At 58.8% G+C, this 25,853-nt stretch overlaps 1 protein-coding gene across 3 annotated transcripts in view; it reads left to right on the top strand.

Moving 5' to 3' along the window:
- GRAMD4 (GRAM domain containing 4) overlaps positions 1-25,853 on the top strand; it is a 76,122-nt gene that overhangs the window by 33,347 nt on the left and 16,922 nt on the right. For 2 of the 3 annotated variants that reach the window (XM_074326590.2, XM_088795806.1), the window contains exons 2-4: positions 345-555; positions 4,965-5,085; positions 21,500-21,620. In XM_074326590.2, coding sequence (XP_074182691.1) covers positions 345-555; positions 4,965-5,085; positions 21,500-21,620 — 453 coding nt within the window. Of the gene's footprint in view, positions 1-344; positions 556-4,663; positions 4,801-4,964; positions 5,086-21,499; positions 21,621-25,853 lie in introns of those variants that run through there. The other variant, XM_074326591.2, reaches the window with a different exon arrangement.

Genomic DNA, 25,853 nt, shown 5'->3' with positions numbered 1-25,853 from the left:
CTGTTCATTACAGCTCTTCCCCGACCATTCCCCAGGGTGTCCAGCCGCCCCATCTTTATGGCCAGGAAGGTCCCACTGAGAGACTTGGCTTCCTTCTGCCTTGGGGGACACAGTGTGGGCTGGCATTGGTAGGTGACAGTGGCAGGAGCTGGGCCGCTGGCCCAGCCAGCTGGGGTAACAGAAGGGCCACTCCCTGAGGACAGGGCTTGGTGGCAGCCCAGGGCTCTGGACCTGAAGCCATGTGTGGAAGGACTGTACCTGCGAGGCTGGCAGGTGTGCTGCCCTGGGCGGGTGGCCCGCAGGCGCGTGACCCCCTGACCACGCCTCCCGTTCTTCTCTTGCAGGGACCCCGACCGTCATGTTAAGGTAAAGCAGAGGGGCTCAGTGCTGAACATGCTAAGGAGGCTGGACAAAATCAGGTTCAGAGGCCACAAGAGAGATGACTTCCTCGATCTAGCAGAGTCTCCCAATGCCTCGGACACCGAATGTGGAGATGACGTGCCCCTGAAGATGCCACGGGCGTCGCCCCGAGACAGCGAGGAGCTGAGGGACCCTGTGAGTCTGCCTCGCCGCGGGCTGGCGTGTCCTCCCCGCCACTCAGCCTCAGACCCCCACGCCTTGGGTGTGGTGTGGGGTCCCCCATCCTCAGGTGGCCGGGCCGAGCGTGGGCAGAGACAAGTGGGCTTGCTCCCCCTGTACCTGCCCTGCCCCTCACGTCTGCTGGGATTTGTCCCCAGATCCAGGATAAAACAGCCTGTTTTTTACCAAGGGTCTGTCCAGCAACTAGATTTCCTTTCCTTCCTCATGGGTTTTCTGGGCAGTTGGTAAACTTTTCATGTAGACAAGATGATGACGCCCCAGCCTGACCCCTGGGAGTGTTGACTTGGGGGGAGGGAGGGTGGACAGGGCACTGTCTGGAATCGGCTGGCCCCTGGCCTGCCGCCAGCTGCCCTCAGGTCAGCCTGGCCATGCCAGGGCGTGTGTCCCTGACCCCCTGCAACCATGCCGAGACGGTGGGTGGGGCACTCTGCATGGGCAGCAGATGCCCAGTGGGCACCTCAGCTAGGCACCGCGGCTCCGGAGGGAAATGGGCCCTGCCTGTGGGAGCTGGGGTTCCGTTGGTGGGATGGGGTGGGGCAGGCTCTCGGTGGCCCCCTCTTCGCCTTGTGAGCATGGCTGCCTGAGTCCTTGCCACTGCCAGCATAGAAGCCCAGAGCCATCCCTCACCTCCTGTGGGTGACCTCCCGGTGTGGACACCAAGTTTGGTGGCCCATTGGTTTCCTCTCCGCACACCCGAGCCAGGTTTTCTTTGCAGACGTGGCCTGTGTGCGTTCTCCTTCTCGGCCTCCTTGTATTATTCATGCTTTATCAAAGAAGAGGCCTGCGCGTCAGCTCCTTGCAGGAATGAATAATTTATTGGCACTGCCTCCTGAGAGCCAGGCTGCTCTCCCGGGCTGCTGCTCAGGTGGGGGAGCGCCCTGCCCGGGCGTTTGCCTGTGTCCCCAGCAGGGGTGGCGGCTACTCCACCAGGCTGGGGCCCTCTCGTTGTGTCTCCTAGTGCAGGTTGTGTCACAGAGCAACACGGGCTTGTCTTGCGAGGATACTGTGTCTTCCTTGTATGCCGGTGCCAGCCTGGGGGCTGGGGGCTGTGATTCTCGTATCATGGTCTTTGGGGCGAGGGTGGGCCTCTCGGGAACAGGAATCCCCACATGTGGTTCTGAGCTCAGCGTGTGTGTGTGACAGTGACACAGAGAGAGGAAGAGAGACAGACAGAGGCAGACAGGGATCCCGGACTGTCCTCCTGGCTCCATGCTGTCTGTCTGTCTTTCCAGCCAGCGTTGGTAGCAGTGGCCTTGCTCTAGGATTTGTCTGCATGGGGAACCAGACTGGACCTGGAGTACAGCGGTCCTATTTGCGTGTCTGAGTGCAGGTGGCAGGGGGACGGCACAGGGGGTCCGCAGGCCTGGGCTCGGATCCTCACTTGGCCACGAAGCCGTGGCTGGTGCCGGCTGGCAGCCCCTCCCGTCCCAGCGCTGCCCTGAGGGCGGGGCCGCTGACCCGCGAGGCTGTGAGGGGCCTGGGGTGGGAGCACAGGGCCTGTGTGAGGGCCTGCACCCTCGTTTTCCTCCTGGTGTTTCTTGGGGCTCTTTCTGCTGGGTGGGGCATGTGGGTGCAGGGTCCCGCGTGTGACATGTCCTTGCTCCTTTTAGCCTTTCGGTGCCCCAGGCTCTCGGCGGCATCAGTGCCCTTGGGTGTGCAGTGTGTCTGCCACAGCTGCCGAGAGGGCCCGTGTCCCACACCCTGGCCACGGGCACAGCTGGCCTCAGGCGTTTCTGTTTTGCTCACCGGCTGGGGAATGGGGGCTCTGAGTGGTTCCCTGGCTTTTGTTCTGAGGGAAGGCAGTTGTGTGTGTGTGTGTGTGTGTGTGTGTGTGTGTGTGTGTGTTTAGGCTTCATTCTTGTTACTATGATAAAATATATATAATATTTACCATTTTAACCTTTTTTACGTGCACAGCTCGGTGGCAGTAAGCACGTTCACATGGTTGTGCAGCCGCCCCCACCGTCATCTCCAGAACTTGCTCGCTTCCCAAACTGACACTGTCCCCATTGAACACCAGCCCCCTCCCTGGCCCCAGCCCCTGGCGCCCACTACCCTACTGACTGTCTGTGAACCCCACTCCTCTCGGTCCCTCATATCAGTGGAACCTTGCAGGATCTGTCCCTTTGTGACTGGCCTGTTTCACCCAGCAGTGTCCTCACGGGTCATCCATGCTGCGGTGTGTCAGACTTTATTCGTATTTCCTTTCTTGTGGGCTGTCTGTGTCCTGGACCCAGTGGTTGAGGGGAGGGAAGGGGGGCGGGGCAGGAGGCAAGAAGTGGGGTTCTGGGCTGGCAGGCGGGCTTGCGGGGGCCCAAGAGGTAGGGTGACAGGGAGAGGGTGGAGCAGTTTGGGGTGAGGTCCAGGTTCAGGCCGTGGCCAGGGGTGGGGGGGCTGTTGAAGATAAAGACGGGAGACTGAGGCCGGAGTCCACTGAGTAGTCAGTCAGAGGCCAGTGGGGAGAGGTGGCAGGAGGAGAGGACCAGAGTCTAGAATTGAGGGCAACCATCTAGAGTGACCCACGGACGAGGAGGCAGAGGGGCAGACGCCTCCAGGAGCAGGAGAAAGCGGGTCCTCACCTGAGAGGCTGTAGGAGACGCTCATAGGCAGAGTTGGAAGACGTGGTTCTGGGGCAGCTGGAAGAAGAAGTGGCCGGGCCCACCTCCTGGGTTTTATGGCGGCCACACCGCAGCCTCGGCGAGCTTACTGGTCCAGGCCCCCGACCCCCAGCTCAGCATTGATCTGGAGAGGTCTGAGAAGGGGTTGCCTGGGGGGACCAAGGGGCTCGCGGAGGGGTTCACACCCAGGGTTTCGGAGCACCACCCTTAGGGCCTTGCTGTCCCCATCCGTGCCCCCTGCCAGCTGGTCAGCTCCCCTGAGCAGCCCTCACCGCCCCTGCTGTCCAGCGGGCTCCCAGCTGAGGGCCAAGGTCTGTTGGATCCAGGGCCCCTGTAGGGGTTCTTGAAGCTCTGAGCAATTTCCAGGTGAACTTAATTCCAGTGACTCAGAGACTGACACGAATTATAGCCATCCGAGGACATGGGTGAGTGCATTTGGACTTGGCTGAGTAAACCGCAGGACGTCTTTGCTTTTGGTGGGGAGGTGGCTGGATGTAATGGAGTTGCGTGATCTGCCTCCAAATCAGTGCAGAGCCGCCTTCCGGGCCAGCCTCTGCCCGCTGCTGTGTGGCCACCCCTCGGCCACCAAGGTGGGGGATGAGCAGGGGATGGACACTTTTGTTTGGAGGCAAGCATGTCTCATCTTCCCCGTGGCAGGGCAGGTGGCGTCACCCTCCGTTCTGCCCACTGCCCCAGTCTCCCGGTTGGTGCCCCACCAGGCCCGAGTGGCAGCAGCTAAACCTGGCCCGGTCCTGCCCTGGGGCCTCAGGCTCCAGCCGGCAGAGCAGCTGGAAGGCTGAGGGCTCAAGTGCCAGCACAGGGCAGCCACAGGCCAGGGGGTCCTACCAGAACCTGCAGGTCCCTGATGGCAACTCCTCCTGCCTGGGCTGCAGCCTCACCGGGGCTGCTCCTCCAGGGGTGGACCCTGTCCAGTCTGCATGTCCCCTTCTACCCTGTCCCAGCCCAGAGGGGGTCGTGGAGACCAAGACTGGGGAGTCAGGTCCCCCTCGCAGGGTGGGGTACATGGTGCCACTCCGTACCAGGTCAGCCGCAGGATGCAGTTGTGGGGGTGACCGGAAGTGTCCCGTGTGTGAACCGAGTGGCCCTCGCTGTGCCTGGGCAGGCCTGGCAGTGCCCTTTCCCTCCAATCAGTAGGACACCAGGTGGCCGCCTGGGCTAGGCCCCTGGGCACGAGACAGTAGACAGAGTCACCTGTCACCAGAGCCTGCCGTCAGCCCGTGGGGATGCCAGGTGCTGGCTTTAATGAGCCCTCTGTGGAACAGGACGAGGCCTCTGGGAGCGGTTGACCTCTCAGGTTTATACAGCCTGGCAGTGGACTTGGCCTCCCCCCGCCCCACTGGGCTCCTGTGGCTGGACCTGCCCTTCTCCCGGGAGCTTACCACGCTCGCCAGCAGGTTTCAGTGATGTCCTGCCCCCTGCAGCCTGACGGCGCTGTTGTGACCAAGAGGCTTCTGGTTTGAATCTTGGTCTTTATTTCTGAGAGCCGCCTCACGGGGGCTCTGAGCTCATCCCTGATGACAGATGTCCCTTCTGCCAGCCTGCGAAGCTGAGGGGAGCTGATGTGGGTTTTAAGGCGGAACCTGCGCCTGCCTTGTCTCCGGGGTTTTGGGGGGGGCTCTGGGCCCAGCCTGTGCAGACATGGGGTCCTCATGGCCCCTTAGGAATTGGTGGCGTGGATACAGGATGCTTTGAGGCAGCTCCTCTGAAGACTTGTTTTTCTTCTAGGCTGGTCCAGGGACCCTCATCATGGCTGCAGGAGTCCAGGAGTTCAACCGGACAGAGTCTGATCGATTAAATGAGATCAAAGGTCACCTGGAAATCGCCTTGTTGGAAAAACACTTCTTACGTGAGTACCAGTGGGGGCCGGGGGGCGGGGTGCAGCACGGACGTCGTCTTGGTGAAGCACAGCTGGCCCACAACAGCTGTCACTGGACTCGTGGTGGGGACAGTTGCAGCCCCATGTGGACGTCCGCACACGGCCTTTTGCCCACTGAGCCTGATCTTGCCTCTGCTGCTCTGCATGGTGACGATGTCATCCTTCTCTGGGGCAAAGGACAGTGTCCCAGGGAGGGAATGAAATGTTCCCTGGGAAATGTGATTGTTTTAGTGCGTCTGCTGCGTTGTTACTGTTTCCAGCAGTTAACTCAGAACTCCTCAGAGCGCTTTGAAGGAGCTGAGATGTTATCTTTGTTCTGTTCTGTTTAGTTTACACATCGAGTTGGGAGGGACAGCGCGGGATTTCGTTGTTTGTCTGTTGGCTGCACGCACTGCGTCAGGGCTCAGCTGTTTGCGCTGCTTAGCCGTACATTCCTGCTGCGAGGGGCTGGGGTCGTGATAACGAGAAAGATCCTTCCAGAAGTTTCCGTACAGATATTATCTCATTTCACACGTTGCCTTTGATCCTCTCCCCACCCCGTGTCCTCCCTGCTTTACAGGTGAGGAAACCCTGGCATGGAGGGCTAAGTGAATAGTGACCCCACTGTTGGGTAATGTCCTAAACCGGGCAGACTAGCCCGGAAGCCCACAAGCGTGCCTCACTGTGGGACACTTTCACAGCTGACTCTAGGCTGTGAATGGCACTATGAAAAAATACAGGAAGAAGCCGCTTTACCCCCTGTGTGCCCAGAGCCAGTCATGTCTCAGCCACGTGAACCAGAGAGCTGCCCAGGTGCAGGAGGCAGGGCCCTGGGCAGATCAGCTCCCTTCGGGTGTCAGGCCTGGCCAGGGCCTCCCGCTGATGCCCGGGGCCAAGCCGCCCGGGGCCCTTTCTGGCCTCTCTGTATCCTCACCTGTGTCATCTCCCTCCTTCCGTCCTGCGGATCCCTCGTTGTTCGCACACTAAGTGTTGTCTCAGCTCTAGCCACGGGCACCCCAGCTCTGCAGCCACGCGGGACCCCTCAGCTGCAGATGAAGGCGGTGTTGGAGCTGTGGTGGGAGGCCTCGGGGGGTGCTGCCTCCTTCTCCCGGGAAATGGGCGACATGGTTGTCACTGCATTTCCACACATTGTCCCGCCACCCAAGTGCTGCAGCCCCGTCCTCCCTCCAAACCCCTTTTCTTGGTCAGTCTCCCCTTAGCAGGCACACGTGTGCACGTGTGTGTGGGGCAGTTAGGTCTGTGTGCGTGCAGGTACGTGTCTCTCCCGCAGGGCCTGAGCACTTGTGGCCCTGAGGACGGCCCTGGGGATGACGTGGTGTCCCCACAAGTCTGAGGTTGTCGCCAAGCTGGCTGGGGAGCCGGGGCTGCAGACGGTGATGACCTGGTCAGGTCCGGGCAGCCCAGCGCCTCTGAGCTCGGCTTGTGCTGAGCTCCACAGGGGTCTGTGTGCACGGAGGGCGGCCGTCCCCCCCGTCAGTGCTGATGGGACCCGCGTATGCAGGCTGCTCTGGGTGGCCCGCACAGCAAAGCTGGACAGATTCTGCTGTGAGGCGTCACCCCGGTGCCACCGCTTCAGGGGACGGAGCCTCGTGAAATTGCCTTTTGTGTGTCGAGCAGCCAAATATTGGCGGTGTCATGAGGCCGGATGAGCCAGCAGAGCCAAGTGCTGTCAGTGAAAGGGGAAGGGTCTGTGAGAGCATCTACCATGGGAGCCCCTGGCTGGAATGGGGAGCAGGAGGCCTCCTGGAGAAGGGTTACCACGCAGATGCGGGTGGGGAGCGAGGGTCCATCGGGGGATGGGTGTGCAGGACAGCGGGGACCCCCAGGGGCACCCGTCAGGCTGAACAGGCTCCTTGTTGGAAGGAGGCTCCTGACCACGGAGCAGCAGCGTTGCCGGTGTCCTCGGGCCAGTTCTCGTGGTCTGTCCTCTGCTCCAGGGAGTGGCTCATTGCACTCCTGGGTGGCTGATGGCGTGACAGTGTAGAGTTCAGCTTGGACAGCCTTGGTGTGGCACTTAGGGGCATTCTTTTAAATTATGGATGATTTCAGATAGAGGCAGACACAGCGAGTGAGTAGTGGCACGCACCTCTCCCACACCCACCGCCCGCGTCAGCAGGACGGGCTCATGGGCCGCTCTCCCCCACGCCCCACCTACAGCCCTGCCCCAGGGACTCTTGACGCACATGCCTGCCAGGATCCTGTCATTTCATCTGTAAACACTTTAGTGTGCAGCTCATTCTGTTTTAAATACCATCAGGCATCCCGCTTGAGCTCAGATATCCCCAGTCGGCTCATTGTTTTGCAGAAGCTGCACGCGTGTGACTGGCGTGTGCTCCCTTCAGTGTCTTGCTCAGCCGCCTGTCTCTGCCTCTTTCGGCTCTTTGCTGAGGAGCCAGGCCCTCTGTGGTGGGGTCTCCACTCCGGACTTTGCCCAGGGCGTCCCATGGACTCACCATGTGACCTAATGTGTCCCGGTCCTAAGGGGCTGCTGGGAGCTGGTGGCCTTTGGGAGGACCCCTTTGTGGTGTGTGTACCCCTGAGGCAGTTGCTCTCCTCAGCGTCCCAACCTCCATCATTAAGGCTTTGACCCATCATCTCATTAGAGGTTGTGAAATAGTAAATTTTTACTTCTGCTCTTTCTCCGTTTATTAACTGATATGTTTCCGAAAACCTAATTGGTTGCTCCGAGCGATAGTTCATACAGGAAAGGCAGAATACGTGCTTGAGTTTTTCCTTTATTTTCCAGTTTTCAAAACGATGACTTGATTCTCCACTTAGAGAAACCCCGAAGGTGACTGATGAGGGTGTGGGGCGCTCGTGGGTTTTGGTGACATGAGACTGTGGATTTAAACCTCGCTGATGTGTCTTCATCGCCAGGGCTACTGTCTCCCTGGAGGCCAGGCCAGCGAGATGCCGCCCTGGTTCCTCGTGGTGGAAAGTGGTGTCCAGAGACCAACAGGATCCTAGGGTCGCTGCTCGTTGCTGTTTCTGTTCCTTGTCAGTGGCAGAGCGAGGGCTTCATGACTTCATTCTGATAATTCAAATGTACACCCAGGGTTTCTTCTTTAAGAAACATTGTGGTAAAACACACACACACATACAATTTACGATCTTGATCATTTTTAAGTGCACAGTTCAGGGGCGTTAGGTACGTTTCACAATGTGTGACCGTCACCACCACCATCTCTAGGACTCGTTTCTTCTTGTGAAACTGAAACTCTGTCCCATTAAACCACAACTCCCGTTCCCCTGGCGCCCACCATTCTGTCCATCTCTATGAATGTGACAGCTCGTGGGAGTGGAGTCACACAGCATGTGTCCTTTTGTGACTGGCTTGTGTCACTGAGCATGATGGCCTCCAGGTTTGTCCACGCTGTGCCAGGTGTCAGGAGGTCCTTCCTGCTGAAGGCTGAGTGACACCCGCTGTGTGGATGGACCGCGCTGTGTTTGTCCGTCATCCTTCAGTGGACACGGGGCTGCTTCCACTTCTGGCTGATGGTGAGCAATACTGCTGTGCACGCGGGCGTGCAGGTGTCCCTGCTTTCATGCCGTGACCACTTTACTTAACCTCATCCACCTTTTCTGACTCTTGCACACCAAACAATGCTGGCTTTGGTGAGTGACACCAGCAACTAATCTGTTTTATCCCACAAAAACACACCCCACAGTCTCAATAAAACACCAGTGCCACACAGATTGTGTTTATTTCCCATTGCTTGTCCCCAGGGAGTGTCCCGCTAGGGATGTACAGTTAAGTTACTTGAAAGTCGCCTGAAGGAGTTTTTCCCTCAAAAACAAATGGGTTCATTTGTTTTTTTGGTTTTTTGTTTGTTTGTTTGCTTTAGATATTTAGAGCTTGATTTTTTTCCTTTTAACTTTTTATTTGACACAATTTCAGACTTACAGGAAAGTTGTGAGTACAGAAAGAATTCCTGTGCACTTTTCAGCCAGATTATTCCCCAGAGGTTAACGTTTTACGATGTTTATTTGTCTCTCTCTCTTTCTATCCCATCCATCTATCCACCCATCCTTCCGTCCTTCCATCCATGTGTTTTATTTTCTGTACAGTTTCATGGTCATTTGCAGACACGATGTCCCTTCAGCTCTGTGTACTGTGTGTTTTTCCTGAAAGCAAACACTTATCTAAACACTCTACGGTTATCAGAATCAGGAAACTAACATTTACATGATACCATTATCTAATCTAAGATCTTATTCTGACTGCTCTATTTGTTCCTGTAATGTCCTTTATGGCCAAAGAAAGTCCTGGGACATGGAACATTTGCATGTCATGCCTCTCTAGTCTCCTGTAACCTGAAGCAGCAAGCTGTCCTCTCCCTGTTTCCTGAGCAAAGTTCTGAAGAGTGCGGGTCAGTTACTTTGTACAGTGGACCTCAGTTTGGCTTTGTCTGCTGCCCCCTCAGGAGATACGGTCAGGAGTGTCACAGGTGTGATGCTGTGTCCTCACTGCCTCCTCTCAGGAGGTGCGAGATGGCATTTTGTCCCATTACGCGTTCTTTTGAAAGTTGCATTTATTTCTGTAGTTACCTAACACTGTTTACCTGGGTCCCAAAGTCCAGGTGTGTGCAGAGAAATCGGGTTTCCCTTTCGCCCGCCCGCCCCCCGCCCCATTCCTTTTCTTTCTCTGCAGGGAACCAAGTGTCTTTTACAGTTTATCGTTCCGTTGACTTTTTTATGGCAGCAAATAATGTGTATTTGTCTCACCTTCCCCCTTAGCTAAATGACAGCACGTTCTCACTTTCCTCTTACTTACCTGGTGTCCTGGAGATGTCTCCAAAGAGGTACTTAGAGCTGTTCCCATTGTGTGTCCCCTTTTGTCTGCCGTGTGGATGTGGCCTGTCCCCTGTCCACGGGGATGCAATAGCCTCTGGCCGGGGACACGGTTCCTGGTACCCACCATGCCCGCAACACCAGTCCTGGTTCCCGCCAGCCTGCCTGGACCTGGTTTCTAGACCCTGCACACCTCGGTGACACTCGGCATCCAGTAGGAGCTCCGTGAGTAGGAGAGCGAATGGCAGAAAAGCCCGGGCAGACTTGGAGTTTGTACAGGAAACCCTGTCCCTTCCTCCGCTCTCTTCTGTCTCAGTACCTGGGCAGCACATTGTGGACGAAAGGACCCACAGAGATGTGGTTGCTGCTAAACCTGCACCCGTGTGCCAGGGAGGTCACCCCTTGCCCTCCTGGTCTGTGGGAGGGAGAGCTGACATGGGGCGAGGAAGGTGCTTTGGTCTGAAGTTGGGACCAGGCTTCTAGTTCTTGGCTCAGCCACCAGTGTGATGGCCTTAGCTCCCCCATCTGTAAAATGCCTTCTGGGCAGTGTTCAAATTCCATTCAATTTCTGGAGTACTTTCTCTCAGAAAGCAGACTGTCGTTCCTCACGGACAGGAGGAAATAGCCAAATGTACAGCGGCGTCCTTCAGTTATTAAATATTGAAGGGAACAGATGATCCCGTGAGAAAATGGCACAGGGTGAAGAATGTGAAATGGAAATGCACTGGGCTCGGGACGGGCGGCAGGCACCTACGTTTGTTAAAGAAGCCCATAGGTAAATGAAGGCATCGTGCATTTGTGTGTAGCCCGAAGTGCATTTCGATTGCCCCTACCTTCTGGCCCAAACCCACGCTAGCCCGTAGTTTCTGTGCAGGGGTGTACACGTATCAATCGCCTGCTGGGTGCAGGCTCGGAAGGGAATTCTCCAGCACGGAGTTGCACACATAGGCTCTGCCCCAAAGCGCTTGCTGTGGAATTTGGATCTTCGAGGGAAATCCTGGGGTGGGGTGGGGGCCTCAGGGCTTCCTGGTGGCTAGGCGAAGCTTGACGCTCCATTCCCCGTGTGCGGGTTCTGTGTTGCCAAGCTGTTTCTTCTTCCTGTGTTGACGCGAGGGCCTGTGGAGTCCTCCCTGAATGAGCTGGAGGGTGCTCCCCTAGGATGTCACACCTGGCGTCTTGAGCCCTCAGGGGCAGGGTCTCCATCATCTCTGGGCCACCGACAGCTGCCCGTTGCCAGACATGTGGGTTCACGATGGGCACAGACGGGCAGGCGGCTGTGATAGTTCCTGGAGACTGTGACTCGGGGAGAGGGTGCTCTTTGCTCCTGAGCCCTCAATGCTCCCAGAAGCTCCCTTCCTGCTCTGACCCACAGTGGGTCCGTGTGGCGCTGTTATCCTGTGGGAGGGCTTCTTGGAGAAGCTGGTCGGGGGCGAGCAGGAGGGTGGCCAGGTGCCTCCTGAGGCCGAAGGGCCTCCCTCTGGATGCCTAGACCTAACGGAGGGCCCTGGAGCGAAGGAAGGTGTGGGGCCAGTCTGCTTGGTTCAGGGTCAGGGAGAGCTTTCTCACCAACGATGTCTTCTGAAAACAGAAAGGTCATGGGAGCTGTCCGCTGTGGGACGTGTCGAAAGAGGCGAGGCAGCCGATCCAGGCCTGCTGGGTATGTGTTAGGTGTGGGGTTGGTTTGTCAGATACCGTGGGGCCAGCCCCGTGGACCGACCTGGGCCTGCAGATGTCCTTCTGGGGGGTCTCGTTGTTTTAAAACTGCTCTTCGGTGATGTTGACCTGAGAGGATAAGCTCCGTGCCCAAGACTGGGCGGCTCTGCCCCCGTGGCCATGTGCTTATTAAGTGGTTCCTGCCCTTTGGTGAGGATGGCAGATGGGTGACCCAGGCAGACAGGAAGGGAAAAAGTGGAGATGAAGACGGGTCCCAGAGATGAGACTGGAGGTCCATATCATACAGAATTTATCCAGGAAAAACTGACATTGGCCCCTAAGAAAATTACTTGTCTGACCCGCTGAGCTGGCCAGAATCGCGTTTTTCTAGATCACTCCCGTGGCCCGCGAGAACCTGCTCTGTCAGCATTCCCTGTGCCTCTTTGGCCCTGAATCCCTGTTGTCCAGGACAGACCTTGGAGCACGGAGGCCCCGGACCCCACGGGGCACCCTCGGCTCAGCGCCCAGCCCAGCACCTCCCCTGCCCTGCAGCTCACACTTCAGTGGGGAGACCCCTGGGTCCTGCCCTCACTGGGCCTCCCCACTGCTGCTTCTGGGGGCCCAGGACTCCGGGGGTCTTGGGGTGAGGGGTCAAGTCAGAGAGGGAGCTTGCACACGCCTCCCTGTTTGTGTTGTTGTCATGGCTCTGTCAGGGTCCAGCGTTGTCGTCTGACGGGTGTGTCGGAAGATGACAGAATCGATTTGCATGGGGGCTGTTAGGTCAGGAACAATGCAAAGTTCTGTGGCTCTCTCATCACTGCTCTGCGTCCTGCCCCACTGGACACCTCACGAGCTCCCTGAGCTGTGAGAAAGGGGGTGTGGTCCCCACTTCCAGGTGGCACCCCTGAGCTCCCATGTGCAGTGGGCAGAGCAGTTGCCAGCCTAGCACGCCTTTCCCATCCTGTGCCACTCCTGGGTTGGCCCCCTCCTGTTGAAACCCTCGTCTGCATGGATGAGGCCAGGCTGGCAGAGAGAGGCTGTCTGTGGCACGTAGGGAGTGTCCTGACTTTCCCGCTTCATCTGCATTTCATTTCCTGTACTGAGCTGGACTCCGGAGAGAGGCTCTGAGTGAAGGTAGCTGCTGCCTTATCGCTGACGTCCCACAGCTGGGACCAGGGCCTCGCTGCTAGGGAGTGCTCAGTGCACATAGGGTGATGGGTGGGTGGATGGGTCAGTGGGTGGGTGAGTGGATGGATAGGTGGGTGGATGGATGATGGGTGATTGGATGGATGGGTGAGTGGATGGATAGATGGATGGATGGATGGATCAATCAGTGGGTGAGTGGATGGATGGGTGGACAGGTGGACAGATAGACTTGTCCCCTCTACTGGGCACACCCCTCTCTACATCTTACAAGACCTCACTGGGTACCTCCCAGGGCTCTGGTTCTCCGGATGCATCCCTCCTGGCTCTCATCCTGTCTGGTATTTGGTCCCTAAGCACATGTTCTGTATGTGCCACCTGTACTTCCTCGTGGGCTTACCCACTCAGTGACTCAGGGCCTGGCCTCCCCGTGGTGAGGGAGCAGGGGTCCTTCACTGCCCCGAGCCCAGTGCTGAGCAGGGAGCAGGTACTTAGCAAATAGCTCGCTGCTGTGGAAAAGGCCTGGGGCCCAGAGGGCTCTGCTGCTGGGCGCTAAGTGCTTGGCCGAAAAGAGAGGGTGTGGGGGTAGGGGGCTGACTGCACACGCACTTCCTGGTCCAGTCCTGGGCCCAGGGCCCCAAAGCCAAGGTCTGGGTGATGAGATGCCACACACCATCTCTGCTGAAAGGGTCACCAGTTCCTGAAAATCAGCTGTTCTGGGTGAAACACTGGCTGGGATCCTGTATCTTATTATTTTACATGGGAAAAATTGCGATCCGTGCTTGCTCACCCCACACCCCCAAGCAGTTTCCTGAAATGTGCCCGAAACACAGCGATGCCAGCATCTCATCCGCAGCCCATCGTGTCAGAGCATAAAATGCTGAACACATTGCTACTTGTCTGCTGATCAGTCAGTACGGTGTTGATTCTTGTTCCTTGTTCCGTACATGTTGCCTCTGCGGAACAGCAGGTAACAGAGCATTCGGCCAAGGTCAGGCGATGATGAGACTTAAGTTTACAACAAAAGCGAGTCACCGCCTGTCGAGGGCTGTTCCCCCCACGTGGAGGGGTGAAGGGAGCAGACCCTTGCTGGGGGCGTTGCTTCCCTGGTGCTGAAAGTGAGGGTGTGTGCCACCCACGCGGCTCAGGACCTGACCTCTGGTCCCTGGGAAGAGGGCGTGGCTCTGCCTCCTGGAAAGATCTGCGGTGACGGTGACGATGGGAGGGGCCAATCGGGAGGGGCCAATCGGGCTGGGAGGCTGCAGGCCAGGGGAGTTGCCCTGAGCGTTGAGGAGGGAGGTGTGCAGGCCTCCCACCTGGCCAGGTGGCGGGAACAGCTTTTGAGGGTCCCGGTGTTTGCACCCCTGGCTGGTGGGAAGGAGTGTTATTTCAGGATCATCACTTGATTTTTATTTCTGGCTGTGGCTGGGCCTGTGGAATCGTGTGCCAAGAGGACTCCTGCTTGAGAGTTCTACTTTTGTGGGTTTAAAAATAGCCTTGAAGCTGAGTTCCTTCCTCCCAGCCAGTTCCCTGGAGGCTGGGTGGTGGGCTGGGCTGTGTGCTGTCTTCTCTGCCTCCCTCTGAGTCAGGGTGGCCATGGGCTAAGGCTGGGTCCGGAGTCGCCGGGCAGCTTTCTGACCTGCCCTCCTCCTCCCAGACTGGGGAGGCCTGACAGCTGGCCCCGGGGGGTGGGCTGGCAGCCCCTCATGGGGAGCACGGTATGAAGTGCTCTGCATGGTGCTGGTTCCTGTTTTCGGGGCTCCACGTCTTTCCCTCACTATGCCCGTCACTTTGAAAGCAGTGGCCAGCGCTCAGTCTCCATAAAGAAATGGGGCTGCAAGCATGGCCGGACGTCGTCTCCTCGTTAGGGCCCCTGAAAGCTCCCACCAGGGCATGACATGGCTTGGTTGGATCTGGGGCTGCAAGAAGGGGACGTTTTGGAGGAGGAAACAAGCTTTAGAAAGTCAAGTGGACATCTCTATGGGTTCTCTGGCTCCCCCATGTCCCCATCACATTCTGCCACCTGACTGCTCTCATGGGAGGTGGTGGGCGCAGGCCAGGCTTCCTGGGGAGCTGTCCCTGGTTTCCCTTTAGTGCCACAAACCTAGTGGCTCTCTTTGCTCACACGTTTGTCCTGTTGAGCGGGAATTCATGAATTACGGTCCAAACTTCTCTCCCCAAGTGCTCTCGGGTCCTACACGGTTTTGGGGTGCTGATTCATTCCTTGGGCAGGCATTTTGGTTCCCCGGCCTCCGCAGGCTTCTTTGCACGTGTGTGCGCGCGCGCACACACACACACACACACACACACACACACACACACACCATTCCCCACTGGCCCCATTGTCGTGTCAGGTCAGCAGACGCCACGGAACTTTGAGCCCGCCATGGTGAACACCAGACCTGGAAATAGAGTGAGTCATCAGGCACTGCACCCCGTGACCCTGGCCAGCCCCATGGCCTCAAGTGCAGCGGCTCTTCTTGCCCTGGGGGGCTGTGATCTGGGGGGCTGTGACCTGGGGGGGGCGTGACCTCGTGGTCTGATGTGCCGGGTGTGGGGGCCCTGCCTGTGACTTAGCCACCAGCAGAGGTGAATTAATGTGTGTCTTGTCCCACCTGCGAGGGGTAGGCCGGGCGCAGGGTGCTCCAAGTGGAGGTGCAGAGGAGCTCGGGAGAGCAGCCGAGAGTGCTGCCATCGGGGGGCACTGAGGAAGGTCACAGGCTTGTGGCAGTGTCCTCTGCATGGGTACTTTTCTCTACAAGAGCTGACGTTGGTGAGGGCACTCCGGTCAGGATGCCATTGTGGGGGCATTGGGAGAATCCTGCCTCAGGTGCGTTTGGGGTACAGCTGCAGGTGGGGAGGAGAGAGATGGGACGAGGGGGCTGGCTGAGGCCACACACCCCGAGAGCCATTTGAGCCATGGATTCTTGGACCAGGTGGAAGGAGGACGTCATCCCTCCCTCCTGGGTCCATCGGAGCTCCCGGGACCCAGAGTTTTGTCTTGGGGGGGAGTGCGGTGGGCAGAATCCCGGCCCCCAAAGGTGTCCTCATCCTCATCCCCAGACGCGTGAATATGTCACCTCGCAGGGCAAAAGGGCCTTGGCCGATGTGATGGAGTTAAGAATCAGACAAGCAGATTGTCCTTGGCTGGGGGGGGGGGGCATTGTCATCACAAGAGTCCTCGTGGGGGGGTCAGAGTCAAGAGAAGATGTGGTGATGGACTCAGAGGTTGGAGTGATGTCATCACTGGCCGGGGGTTCCCGAGCACAGAATGCAGGTGCCTGTAGAACCTGGGAAAGGCAGGGAAACGCGCTTCCTGGGAGCCAGTCCTGCCACACCTTGACTTTCACCCGAGACCCATTTCAGACTCTGACCTCTGCAGCTAAGAGAATACATTTGTACTGATTGAAGCCACTGTTTGTAGTCATTTTTTACAGCAGCACCAGGAAATGGCTATGGGGACTATTTGAGGGGCTTCATCACCTGGCCCTGTGTGTGGCGTGACAACGTCAAGCCCACCCTGCAGGAGACCTTCTCCGCCCCCTCCCCAATGCAGCAGGGAACGCTGGTGGTCCAGCTGGTGGTGGGCGCTGCTCTGCCTGGCCTGGCCATCGTGGCGTCTGCCAGCAGCTCAGGATATAGATGGTCCTGTGCTGAGACCAAGGCCCCAGGGCTCTGTGGGAAGCAGGCTGTGTGACTGCTCAGGCCTGGTGGAGCCTGGAGATCGGAAGCCGGCGTCACGGGCCCTGACAGCTCCCGGACACCACCGGTCCCGGTAGGAGGCTGGGCGAGATGAGGCCACCTTTGGAATGACCAGCTCAGCACTTTCCACTTGGCAGGAAATTGGCTCCGGTTTCTTTTCTTCCTCACAGAGGAGAAACTGATGATGGAGATGTGCAGGGCCGCCATGCTGTGCAGAGCTGGCTGTGTTCTGTGCGCTGCAGTTGACCTAAATATGTCACCAATGGGAGGGAGCGTGCCTATAACGTCCACCGCCCTTCGCGCTAACCGTTACTTCAGGCTCAGGAGAAAGGACTTGTGGGAGAGAAGTGGTTGCAATGCCAGTTGGTTTAATTGATTAGCTGCCAGGAAAGGAGGCACTTGGAAAAGGTGGGAAGTATTCTCGTGGCTTTGCTGGGAACCAGGACAGTCAGATTTGCTGCCTGAGGGTCTGCTGTCCCCACACAGCCTGCCTCAGGGGCTGTGGGGCGCGGAGGGGGCCGCGATCCAGAAGGCGCATGTTTGGCTCAGCTCTCCTGAGTGCCTGACCCAACAGGGGGCCCGGGGAGTAGGGGCAAATGTAGGGGTTAAGGTGCAGAGGCTCAGGTTACAAGGACATGACTCCTGGGTGGCCCGAGGCCCCCTGTCTCTGACACCCCTCCGACTGGGAGCGTGTCTTAGCACACTCAAAAGCAGGTAGTGCATCCCATGGGTCTTGGGAAGGGATCTGTGTGTGCACCTGTGTTCACATCCGGCCTGGCTAGTGGTTGTCACGTGGTGGAACCTGGCTGCACCTCGACCTTTCACAGGTTAGTGACGTGGAGAGGGGAGTTCGGGGGTGGCTGTGGTCAGGAAAATGTGGTTTCCTATTACGATGCTGGAAGGGGAGAAGTGCCCCTGCCTGGGGATGGAGGAGGCATCGGGGCTGCTGTGACCTTCAGGTGGGGCCAAGATCCACAGAGGTGATTGGGGTGCTGTGGGGGTTGGGGTTCAGAGGAGCAGACGGGAAAGCACCGTGATGTGACCTCGGCCAGACACCCCGACCTTAGCTCCAAGGAGCAAGGCTGTGAAAACCTGGAGCCCCTCATCTCTGTTTTCCCCACAAGAGCAGCCACTGTCCCCACATGAATCAGACACGTGAGACGAAAAGCTCACTGGCTCTTTGGGCGTCCACCCAGGCCTGGTCCCTGTGAGGTGCCCATGCAGAGCTGGCACCTCGGTGCCTAACCAGCCAGTGGCCACTCGGGACAGAGCTGCTCTCACACCTACGGAGGGGCGTCCACCCAGCCTGCTGGGTTGACAGGTCTCTGTGGAGACTCATTTCGAGGTTCATCCATTGCTTGTCCAGGGAGCCCCCACGGGGTGCCTGTTGTGTGCCAGGCCCCCCACCCCCACCCCAGGGGCCAGTGGCTCAGAAGTGCGTCCTGAGGAGGAGGCCATGGGTCTCTCTCTGCAGGTGCACAGAAGGGCAGGGGGCTCCACGTGTGCCGAGGCCCTGGCTGTCCCACTGGCAGTGGGTTCGGGTCCTCTTGGAGGACGAGGGGGCCTCAGGGTGCCCCCTGTTCCGGGGCTGACCCATCTCCCATGGGACCCGGGGTCCAGCTGAGAGCAGCTTCTGGGCTCACGTGATGGGGCCAGTTCACAACATGATGTGCTCACAGGGAACCCTCCATGCCTGCTCTGGGCAGGGTGGTGGCTTTGTCATGGCCGTGTCCCCACGTTGACATCCTGGCACATGACACTTGTGCAGTGAGTATTTGCTGGTGAAGGTGTGTGTGAGCAGCGGTCTCTCTACCCAGCCGGGCCTAGTGTGGGTCCCCATAGAGGCTGGGGTACCCAGGCCGGTCACCTGTTAGGGCTGTGGGCCCCAGTCACCTGAACACCCCTGCCATCCTCCAGCAGGTGCTGTGCATGCAAAGGACATGGCAGGTTGGGACTGAGTGCCCTTGAGCGCCTGAGACAGGTCCCCAGGAACCCGAGTACAAGGCTGGGGAGGCTGAGGCCTGCAGCGTGGGGGGCGCATGTCCACTGTGCAGGGTGCCCACCTCCAGACGCCGGGGGCCGTGTACCCGGGCAGCTACCCTCCACCCACACTTGGGCTGATGGTTGAATTCCACTGGACCGCTCCCCACCACTGTCGTGCTGTCTGTCCTCTCACGGCCAGCCTGCTGCGTGCGTCCTGTGGTCAGCACCTCTGTTCTGGCTGCTCGGCGTGCTGTGTGAGAACCTGTGTGTCCCCACGCGCCCAGTGTCCGTTCACCGCGTCTTTACTGGCTTCTCCTTGAGCCAGGTTGGGTCCTGGGTCTGTCACAGAGGGTGAAGCAGGTGGGGTCCTCCCTCGGGCCTGCTGGGGGATGTGGGCCTGAGTCACGGAAACCTCAGATGACTATGGACTTAGAAACGTGGTGTGTTCACCAGCGGTCCTGTTTGCTGAGCCCTTCTCTGTGGACCCATGTCACCTCCGGGACTCCTCTCCCAGGACCATGAGAAGGACCCATGTTGTCCTGACAGAAAAGCAAAACTCATGAGAGAAAATGACAAAATGCCACGTTAGATTGGGAGGCCGTGTCAGGGAGGTTGCTAAGGGGAGGTGGCATCTGGGTCAGGGCTGAGGGCGTGGGGCAGCAGCCTGTGCCAAGGTCCTGGGGCAGGATCAGACTGTGGGCGTTTGAAGACCTAAAGGAAGGTCCCTATGGCTTGAACCCAGTGAGCAAAGATGAGGGAGGAGCAGAGGGTGACAAAGCTGGTAATTGCCATGGTGGCCTTGGTGGGAGGGCTTGCTGAATGGGTGCATTTTATCACAAGCCCCGTGGGAAGCCCCTGCCAAGTTTTAAGTGGCAAGATCTGACTTAGGCTTCAGTTTCGAGCCAGATTGAAGGGTGTGAGGGGAGCTGGGGACTAGTTAGGAATAAGTGTGGGAGCTGAGATGGACAGAGTAGATGGTTTTCGGGTGCTTGCAGGAAGGTTCCCAGAGTGGAGGTGAGGGCCCTGCCCATCTGGGCCTGGCACCTGTCCCCTCCGTGTGCTGTAAAGGAGCACTGCCATGAGAGGGGTGGGGACGCAGCCCCCTTGGGCGGGCTTAGGGAACCGAGGCCTGGCTTCCTGCAGCCTGGAGCAGGGGTTCTTTGTGTTCCTGTCACCGGCCTCCCAGGTCACTCTTCACTTACTGCCTAACCTGGGCTAGACCCTGCTTCTCAGTCTAATTCGGAAGTGTCCCCAAGGCCTAGGCAGAGGCCACCCCCCCCTTCTGGTCACCCCTTTGTGCACCCCCTTTATGGAGCCGCTTCTGTCCCTTGGGAGGTGCCACGCTCACTGGGTTGCAAGGCCTCTGTCCTCAAATTTGTCACTGGTTAGTGACAGACTACCCAGGTGGGAGGTGGGGCCAGGTGCGTCTCCCACCCCCATTGGCTGCCCGCCCAGGCAGGGGGCGTTCTGACCCCCAGCCTCCCCCGGCCCCCTGTGCGCTGTCTCGACAAGATGCCCTGCCCTTTGCACACTCGCTTCTGCAAACTGGTCTGTCGGGCCTGGGGCTATTGTGTGACCTTGGCCTGAATTTCATGGTCTTGGGCTTGGCCCTGCGTCCCCAGGTCTGGTGAGGTGGCCAGGACAGAAAGAGGAGCTGCTGGGTCGCCCTGAGCCCCTCACCGTCCTGCCCACATCAGCTAGGGTCTCACAGTGCCCGGGAGTGAGAGGCAGTGGAGTCCCGCCTGCGGCCCCGGCTGCTGGTCAGACCTCGAGGTGCTCCTGGCTCCTAGCCAGGCCGTCCTCACCCCCATTTTGGTGAATTAACTGGTCACGTTTCTAGGTCCCAGGAATGCTTTTGGAACTTGAGCAAATGTGGCTTTTCCTGTGGGAATTTCCATTTGTAAAGTCTCAGCCTGTCAACCCTGTGACTTATGACCCATTCCCTGGACCATGTCACCATAGGCCACACTTGGAGCCGACCTCTGGGTAGAAACAGCACTTAGATGACCCTTGGCTGAGTCCTGGAACCACTGCTGCCCAGTACACCAGCCTCAGTCCCACCTGGGCAGGTGACCCTGACCCTTGGCCCTCATGGCGTTTACATGACCGTCTGCCACTTCCCAGGTTGGCGAGCGTTGTCCTGCCATCACAGTTGCTATGTTCCTTTTGGCGGCTCAGGGAGAGTTGGTCCTGAACTTTTCAGCTCCCAGAGGCACCTGCGTTCCTTGGCTCCTGCCCGTCCCGCCATCTTCAGTCAGCAGCTTGGCCTCTTCCCGTCTCCCTCTGACCTCTGACCCTTTTGCCTCCTCTTATGAATTTACGTAATTTGGATAATCCCGGATACTCTCCCGTTTCAGGATCCGTAACTTCATCACAGCTGTGAAGTCCCTTTGTCCACATGAGGTCACACAGTCCCAGGGATCGGGACGTGGGCCGGTTAGGGGGCCATTGCTCTCAGTTTACCACGTACTGCAATGAAACGACAAGTACTAGCGTTGGCGCTCACCAGTCCTAGAACAAACGTTAGGTGCGCCTTCTGGCTTCCAGGGCTGTGTGCAAGCCCCCGTCTCATCGGCGACTCCCTCCTGCCTCAGAGCCTTGGCAAGGCTGTTCCTTCCGTCTGCCCCGGCTCTTCCCGCAGGAGTCCCCAGCCTCCGCCTCATCTCTCCCAGCCCTTAGTGAGGCTTTTCACCCTGTTCTGCTCTGCTCGCTCGTCTTCCCACTGTGCTGTTCTCAGGTCATCAGCGCCCCAGGTGGCAGGGCTGTGTGACCGCCCCTCCCAGGTGATGTCGTGGGGCCCCTTCCTCTGGGGCATCCTGGCGGAGGGTGCGGTTGGTGACATGCCTTTGGCGTGTCTGTTGTGCACCGGTTTTATTTAGTAAAGGAATCCTCACCTAGGATTGCTTTGCTCCAGATCTTGTCCCACCATTTGAGGGGAGCCCCAGCTAATAGTCCCACCTGAGGAGGGCCCCCCGGAGAGGAGCAGGAGAGCTGTCATCTCCCATCAGCACAGACACACCTCCAAGTGCTTGGAAGCCTTCCCTCAGCACCTCTGCGGTCGAGGGGTGGATGGGCCTGAGTTGTGGTCACGTGGTGCTTGTCTCCCTCACAGAGGAGGAGCTCCGGAAGCTGCGAGAAGAGACCAACTCGGAGATGCTACGGCAGGAGCTGGACCGGGAGCGGCAGCGCCGGATTGAGCTGGAGCAGAAGGTGCAGGAAGTGCTGAAGGCCAGGTGAGGAGGCGTGAGGGCCAGGCGGGGAGGTGTGAGACCAGGTGAGATGTGAGGGCCAGGCGGGGAGGTGTGAGACCAGGTGAGATGTGAGGGCCAAGTGGGAAGGTGCCCAAGGCCAAGTGAGGTGTGAGACCAGGTGAGATGTGAGGGCCAGGTGGGCGGTATCTAGTCCAGGTGAGGAGGTGTGAGAGCCAGGTGAGATGTGAGGGCCAGGCGGGGAGGTGTGAGACCAGGTGAGATGTGAGGGCCAGGCAGGGAGGTGTGAGACCAGGTGAGATGTGAGGGCCAGGCGGGGAGGTGTGAGACCAGGTGAGGAGATGTGAGGGCCAAGTGGGAAGGTGCCCAAGGCCAAGTGAGGTGTGAGGGCCAGGCAGGGAGGTGTGAGACCAGGTGGGGTGTGAGGGCCAGGCAGGGAGGTGTGAGACCAGGTGAGGTGTGAGGGCCAGGTGGGGAGGTATCTAGTCCAGGTGAGGAGGTGTGAGAGCCAGGTGAGGAGGTGTGAGGGCCAGGTGGGGAGGTATCTAGTCCAGGTGAGGAGGTGTGAGACCAGGTGAGATGTGAGGGCCAGGCGGGGAGGTGTGAGACCAGGTGAGATGTGAGGGCCAGGCGGGGAGGTGTGAGACCAGGTGAGATGTGAGGGCCAGGCGGGGAGGTGTGAGACCAGGTGAGATGTGAGGGCCAGGCGGGGAGGTGTGAGACCAGGTGAGATGTGAGGGCCAGGCGGGGAGGTGTGAGACCAGGTGAGATGTGAGGGCCAGGCGGGGAGGTGTGAGACCAGGTGAGGTGTGAGGGCCAGGCGGGGAGGTGTGAGACCAGGTGAGATGTGAGGGCCAGGCGGGGAGGTGTGAGACCAGGTGAGGTGTGAGGGCCAGGCGGGGAGGTGTGAGACCAGGTGAGGTGTGAGGGCCAGGTGGGGAGGTGTGAGACCAGGTGAGATGTGAGGGCCAGGTGGGGAGGTGTGAGACCAGGTGAGATGTGAGGGCCAGGTGAGCGGTATCTAATCCAGGTGAGGAGGTGTGAGGGCCAGGTGAGGAGGTGTGAGAGCCAGGTGAGGAGGTGTGAGGGCCAGGTGAGGAGGTGTGCAGGCCAGGTGAGGTGTCCAAGGCTAGGTGGGGAAGTATCTAGGCCAGGTGAAGAGTGCCCAAGGCCAGGTGAGGAGGTATGAAAGCCAGGCAACAACATCCAGTCAGCACTGCTCTTTCAGTGGGCCAAGGGCCCCAGTGCTGAGCGCTGCTCAGAGCCCTGAGGGGTTCCAGCCCCGCAAGTGGGCAGTCTCCACACCCAGTGCTGGGCGGCTCCTGCTGGCCCTGCCTCTGTCCTCCTCCAGGTGGACAGGACTGCCCTTCACCTACTGTCTGTCTCCGCCCCTTCCTCATCCTTCTGGTCTCGGGAAATCTCATGTCCAGCCACCTCCTGGCTCAGGGGTAAAGGACCCAGTGACTGTGTGTGTAGCAAGTGCCCAGCAGCGGCTCCTGAAGGCTGGGCATCTGTTGGGTGGGGGTGCCCTTCCCAGGCCTCCTGCAGCCCCTGCTGGACCCAGAGTATCCTGAGGGTCCAAGGGTAAGCGGTGATTAGGGGCCTGGCCCCCACTTCTTGGGTTCAGTCCTGCCTGCGCCAGTTGTGAGATGTAATCTCAGGAAAGTGCCACCTTCCTGTGCCTTGTGGTCTTTGGAAAATGGGGAGATAGCATTACGTGCTAGGAATGCCATAGGAGGAGTCGCAGCCGAGCCCTGGGCACCGAGCTCTGACCAGGAGCAGCCTGGCCGGTGGGGGCACGAAGATGGAATCAGCAGAGCCCCCAGGACCACCTCACGTTCCCCAAGTCTTGGCTAGTAGATGCCCCCAGCTCCTCACAGGACCTTCCTAGGACCCTGAGCCCCACCCACCCTGCCTTTGTGCTTTCCCACACTCGCTGTGTCCTCCCCCCACTCGGACACTTCCCTGCCCCTGAGCTGCTATCAGGACTCTGGGCACCCCTTCCTCCACACACTGCGTGCAGCGACCTCTGGGTTTGCCTGCCATGGACGGTCACCCTCATTGCAGCAGGCTCCCTCCATCCTAGGGGTGACAGGTACTGCCCCAGCCTCTGGAGGGGATGCCCCACTACAGGGTGCAGATGTCCCTGAGCACATGGCCTCCTCCTGCGCCCCACACCTCTGCCCACGTGAGCTCAGCCCCTGCCTCACGGAGCCGCCATCAAGAAGCGGGTCATTCCAGATAGATGTTTGCACGTTCCAAGAGCTGTGCTCTCCCTTTCCCCATAAAACCCCCACAAGGCTTTGTGTCCTTCTGCACTGGGTCTAAGCTGACATGGCCTGGCAGGCGAGGCCAGGGAGCCGGGCTGCCAGTCCCCCTCCTCTCCGCTCCCCCAGCCCCTTCCCTCAGGTCCTGTACCAACGTTGGCACCCTTGCCCAGGCCCTCCCGGGCCGGAATGAAGGGCCCTTTCCAGCTTGGGGTGCCTGCTGCTGCTGCTGCTGAGACACCCCAACTAGAACTGGCTTCTCCATGGGGTGGCCGAGTGTCATTGTGTTTGAATGTCATTGTCATTTTTGAGTATCGGTCACTCTGAGGAGCCCAGACCCTGGGGTGGTTGGTGCAGACCAAGTGCCCGGTGCTGCATGCCAGGCGCTGGCTTCCGCTCGGCTCTCGTCCATCCGGCCTCCGCTCTTAGGAACTGGTGACATTTGGTTCTCTTTGGAGGAACGTCCTTTGGTTTCCTGCTCTGTGGCATTCAGGACAGCCCCTGTGAGCCTCCTGGCGGTTTTGAAGGAAGGCTGCCCTCCTGTCCCCCAGGTCAGCGTGGCCGTTCTCCCAGGCTCCCCATGGGGTCACGCTGCTTTGCCCGCCCACCTTGGCTGCGAGGCCGGCACTCCTCCCCAGACCAGAAAGCGGTACATGGTCCTCAAGCAGTATTTTACCTGAGGCTGAACCTTCTTACGTGAAAACCTATGGACATTCAGAGATTCACTTATGTTTAATTGTGCTTATGCAAAGAGGCACAGCCAGCGACCTAACCTGGGATGGATGCTGGGAGATCCAGCGCTGCCACTGTCCCCAGGCGATTGGGCAGCCATGGCTGCCTCTCAGGGCACGGCACACTGCTTCTGTCCGGTGTGTACGTGTGTTTATGTCCGGCTTTCTCTGGACGCTGTGCTTCCTCTGGTGGCACTGGGTGGCACCTGGGTGCCTGTTCTCTTTACAGGGTTTGCGTCCTGTGTTTCCCACTCGGGGGTTTAATCCTCGTCCTTTCACCAAAGCCCCTGGGTGCCCAGTCCTTCCTCGGTCAGTTCTGAGGAAGCAGAGGGGCCCCCCGTCTCCCATGGGTCTGCTTGGGGACTGGCTGGGGGGCGAGTTCCAGGAAAGGACCATCCAGGCCAGGACTGAGGAAGCTGAGGGCCCCAGGGAGCATCCAGGGGACTCCCCCGCTCTTTGTGGGGGTGGGGTTAGGAACCCTTTGGAAACAGACCTGCAGGAGGAGAGGTGCAAGGAGACGCAGGTTCCAGGAAAGTGACTTGCAGTTTTCTTCTCTTCCCGGCGCCCCTCTGGGGTGTCCGTGGCTGTCCGGGGTGGAGGGAGCCCTTCACACAGGCAGGCACAAGCGTGTACACACACACACTTACACACAAGCACCCACGCGGCAGGTGAGCTGCAGGATTAAAACATGGTCGTTATGTTTACACAAACCTCTATTTTGGTTTTTAAGAAAATTCCCAGGAAATCACTTCAGTGTAAGCTTACTTGTTGAGGCAAAGGTCTTCTCTGGTTATAGGGCCAAAAGCAACGGAGAAACAAAACTGCCCCTTTTGATTTGGACCAGCCTGTGGTCAGCCCCACCCTTGGGTATTCCTGTTGGGGCCGCCCCTCCCGGCTGTGGGCTCCATGTGTGGGAACGAAATGGACCCTGGTGACCGGCTAGTGTTCCCAGCCTGGGGAGGGGTTGGCGGCAGAGTGGGTCTTAACGTGGACTCCTTGCCGGCTGCGGTGTCTGCCCTGTGGCCTTGGGGTGTGGCGGGTCAGGGAAAATGAGACCTTAAAACAGTGGAGGCACATTCCACTCCAGACTTGTTTGGTGGCTCACTGAACGTGGGCGTAGGTTGTTCGGAAACACTTTGAGGACTCCACAGCTGTTAGGAAAGCAAGGGCCTTTTTTCGGGTGAAGTGAGGTCACGTGGCGGTTGCTCTGTAAGGCCTGGGCACACCTCCTGCTCACCAGGAGTCGTGGGTGGGACGCC

This window comes from Rhinolophus sinicus, chromosome 1, assembly GCF_057876585.1.
Source record: "Rhinolophus sinicus isolate RSI-liver-muscle chromosome 1, RSI-T2T, whole genome shotgun sequence".
In the NCBI taxonomy this organism is placed as follows: domain Eukaryota; kingdom Metazoa; phylum Chordata; class Mammalia; order Chiroptera; family Rhinolophidae; genus Rhinolophus; species Rhinolophus sinicus.
This window is presented reverse-complemented; position numbering and strand designations above follow the sequence as displayed.